The 3981-nt window shown below is 31.7% G+C and overlaps 1 protein-coding gene across 1 annotated transcript; it reads right to left on the reverse strand.

Moving 5' to 3' along the window:
- Nucleotides 1-797: 797 nt before the first annotated feature.
- LOC114750905 (transcription factor bHLH162-like) lies at nucleotides 798-2679 on the reverse strand. Its single transcript, XM_028939545.1, has 3 exons — nucleotides 2545-2679; nucleotides 1642-1989; nucleotides 798-932 (listed from the first exon to the last, which is right to left on the reverse strand). Exons 1-3 carry the CDS (start codon nucleotides 2668-2670, stop codon nucleotides 876-878), a joined length of 531 nt encoding a protein of 176 aa, XP_028795378.1. The 5' UTR covers nucleotides 2671-2679; the 3' UTR covers nucleotides 798-875.
- Between the last annotated feature and the right edge of the window lie 1302 nt (nucleotides 2680-3981).

The following is a 3981-nucleotide window of genomic DNA, read 5'->3' on the forward strand; positions in this document are numbered from 1 at the left end:
CTAATCTCTTTCACAAATATTATGAGATTTTGATGATAGTATCAACAAAAATCCAAAAATGGGTTGTTTGGGTTAAGGTGCTGGCAGAACGTTCATGTTTATTTGTGATTTTATTTTTGTGAATACCAGAAGAGGGTGTTCTTTTAAGAGCAATGGCAATGATTCAAGCTCCTGCGGGTAGAATTAAAAAGATTGAATATAATCTTAAATTCACAATCAGTAAATTTTCTCTGTTTTTTTTACTTCAGCAATTTGTATGTCATCCAGCCACATCATAAGGCTGCCTTCTATTTGATAGTAAGAGATTCCATATCATTCTATGCTAGGAATGCATTAGATTCGGTTTTTTTCAAACCAACTTTTTTGACATCCATTTTAGCCAGCTAGCATTAATCTTATTCTTATCCCCATTTTGTGTTTAAAAAAAAAAGGATTAATGCAAACTTTGGTTCTTCAAGTTTATCTTCATTTTGATTTGATCCCTCAAGTTTCAAATAATGAGTTTTTGTCCCTCAGGTTTTTTTTATTTAAGACATTAGTCCCTATAATCCAACAAAAACTTAGACTATTTTGTCTCTTGAGGAACCAAAATCTATCATTTGAAATTTAATAGATTAAAACTGAAATGAGGACAAACTTGAGGGACTAGAGATTATATTAACCCAAAATAATTTGTTCAAATTGAAAGCATATATGTTGAGAATATATAACTATAACTATATATATATATATATATATATATATATATATAACAAGCATAGGAGATTCAACAATTTAGGCCGGCTGGTACATAAAAAACAAGATTAAATTTCCTTTAAATGTTACTTATCATCAGGTAAGTGTTCAAAATAAGCTATTCCTATAGAAAATATGCACTACAATCTCTTTAATCTCTCAGATATCATTGCAGCAACGTTGACGGATTCCTCTACCTGAAAAATAATGGAGAAAAACTCATGAGCAATATAGGATAAGACTAATTAACTACAAGGCATTAAAAATTAGATCGGTTATTCAACTGATTGAAACAGTGATTCAAGGTTTGGTGATCTAATTGTAGTTGAATTGGAGTCAACCCAATCATAATTAAAATAATATAATTTAATTAAAATATTTATATACAAACGTGAAAAAGAGTAATACTTAAATAAGAAAAGATGTTAATCCACAAGTAAACTGAACATTCATATTTAAATGACGCATAACTTAACAAAATAGAGTTACTAAAGCATAACTTTGACAAACTATTACTTTTTTTCCTTAAAAATTCAAAACAATGTTGTTTCAGGCATGACGATGGGGGGAAAAAATCTAACCCAGTCAATCCATCTAAAACTCCTAATCAAATTGATCAAGAAACTGGTTCACCAATTGACTGGTTTGACTAGCTAATATGAGTTGGATTTTAATACTATGATTAAATGTAATAGCCAAAAAGTGTGAATTATCTATAACTATCCAACCAGGTAACAAGGAGAGAAATATAAAGAGTGGTAGGTTCCACCTAGCTATTATGTGAGAATCATTATCGTATCTATCTCTCTAGTTGTACAGTTACGCATCCAACTAGGAGGAGTATATATTGCTCCAAAATACATAAAATATAAGCCAAAATTTTAATTGAAATTTAATTTTGCTTACCTCACAGTGTATCGTATGAATAACTACATCTTCAACAACTGTGTAATTGGCAGTAACAATATCTACTCCTTCTTCATGAAGAAGTCGAATGATGTCAGTTAACGAAAACTCACTGTCCGATTCAGTTCTCAGAACAACTTGTAAGGCAATAGTGCCCACTTCTAGGATCTCAAACCGTGGCGATGATTTTGATCGCTTAATCATTTCTCTACGTTGGATGAAGTTCGACCTTTGATTATTAGTGGCAATTAGGCTGTCCTTCTTCTCCTTCATTTTCTCCAACTTCATCTGTAACTTCTTTATGTAACTGGTGGCTTCCTCTAACTGATCCGGTAATGGAATAGCCTCCTGCATCAGTTTCAAAGCATAGTTCAATCAAATAGTTAAATCTAATAATATATATATATATATATATATATATATATCAAAATAACCCTTTACAGAAGAGAAACATATTTGATCCAATGATTTTTAGGAGAGAACTTCAATCCAACCGTGTCAATTTTTTTTAATAACCCTTTGGGCCACCCACTCCTATTTTTAATCCTATCACCAGGTATCTGAGCAACTGAATTATCAAGATTGAGGCTTTTGGGATCAGGATGCCCCTGCTCGGGGCCCAACAGTTTCATTTTTATTCACATATATCTATTCTCACAACTATTGGATCAAGCCTACTATATTCTAGCAAGATAAAACAACATGGATTTTTCTTCTCTCTTTTTTCACATTAAGTCGGTTTGAACAGTAAAACGCTCTGCTCACATCTCCGGTGGCTAAATAACGCATGTTTCTGCTTCTACAAAGGAAATGTGATATGTTTCCATGCATTATACGGATTTCATAAATAGCTAAAAGCAGGAGGAATGATAAATTTAAGGCAAGTTAAGAGATAAAATTAACCCTTGGACTTTGATGAGGCACAAGCGAGTTGAGCTTTGAGTAGAGAGCCTTCATTTGATATCTCCGATTCCTCTCGATTAATTTTCTGTCAGTAGTTCTGGATGAAGAACTAGGGTTTTCCTCCATGAAGATCGATCGATCAGTAATGCAGTAGCCCATCATCAATCTGAAAGGCATATATATATAAAATATTCATTCCTCAGAAAAGGAAGTATGCTTCCCTCTATGATAGATGGATAGATATCTCTTTTCAGTGAATATTTGAGTTGTCTCTGGCTTTAAGAAAAGCGAAATAGATAACAATAATTAGATGCTACTGATAAAGTTTCTGATAAGAGGCTGGTGGGGCATTATTATTTTAACATTGTCTTTGACTGTTTCTGATTCCCCAAGACAAGACATAGCATCTCATCAATACATACGTACTTAACCGTTTTGGGTTGTGCTGGTTCGTTCTTTAATGAATGAGATAATGGGTTACTAATTCAAATTCAAATTGTGGGAGTTAAATGCTCCCTCCAAGCCCCAAATATAGAAGCTTATTTTATCTCTAATATTTATCATTTTTTTAAACTGATTTGTCCAACTTACAAATTTATACTACCGTCGATCCTAATTATAAGACCTCATTTGTAGATTAGAAGACTTACGTATAACAATATATCATCTACTACCTCAAGTCCTAGTTCTTAAACATAAGTCCACTTGTAGGGTAACTAATGAGCTTTTTTCGATTTTACTCCCATTGACTTAATAAATGCAGAAAAAGATAAAGTAATTAAATAAGTGAGAGAAAATATAAAATATATTTTTAATACATTTTTTTAATAAGGGTAAATATGAAAAAATTATAAATTTAAAGTATTTCTTGGTTTGCACTCTTAGGATTATACATTCATATGAGAAATTTCTCTTTCTACCTTATAAATAGGATGAAAATTTCTTTCTCTTTGTGTCCTATAAATTGGACCAAGAAGAGTAAGCATTCGAAAACACATGGCAGAATAATAAGCTGTATAAAACATGGAGGCAGGATTTTTTGATGCTTGCTAATGATCAAATTAGTAAAAACCTCACTTAATACTCAGAAATGGGAGAGAGATAGCAATATCTAAATTTTATGTTTAGCATCTGGAAGAAATTGTACTGAAATTATTTAAAAAAATCACCAGGGCATAATTGGGTTATGCTTAAGCAAGGCATAATTAGGTTATGCTTAGTTCATAATTACTGTAGTCATAATTAATTAAGATAAAATTATTTCAATTTATTTATGAAAGTGACGTGAGATATATTTTTTCCGGGCAAGGGGGAAAGAAAAGAAAAACAGCATCCTTATTGAATCTCTTTAAGGGACAAACCCCTCCTTTCCAATCTGGACCAAATAAATGTTTCACTCTAAAACTCATAATTACTTTGGCATTTAATGACGTATTT

This window comes from Neltuma alba, unplaced genomic scaffold (genome assembly GCF_004799145.2).
Source record: "Neltuma alba isolate B1F8T4 unplaced genomic scaffold, ASM479914v2 tig00006675_pilon, whole genome shotgun sequence".
NCBI lineage: Eukaryota > Viridiplantae > Streptophyta > Magnoliopsida > Fabales > Fabaceae > Neltuma > Neltuma alba.

What these genes read in the sequence shown, in the direction of transcription:
- LOC114750905 (XM_028939545.1), bottom strand. Translation starts at nt 2,670, where the DNA reads ATGGAGGAAAACCCTAGTTCTTCATCCAGAACTACTGACAGAAAATTA. An exon ending in TGCCTCATCAAAGTCCAAGG is followed by an intron (nt 1,990 to 2,544) that starts GTTAATTTTATC and finishes AAACTGATGCAG; the next exon opens with GAGGCTATTCCATTACCGGA. An exon ending in TTCATACGATACACTGTGAG is followed by an intron (nt 933 to 1,641) that starts GTAAGCAAAATT and finishes ATTATTTTTCAG; the next exon opens with GTAGAGGAATCCGTCAACGT.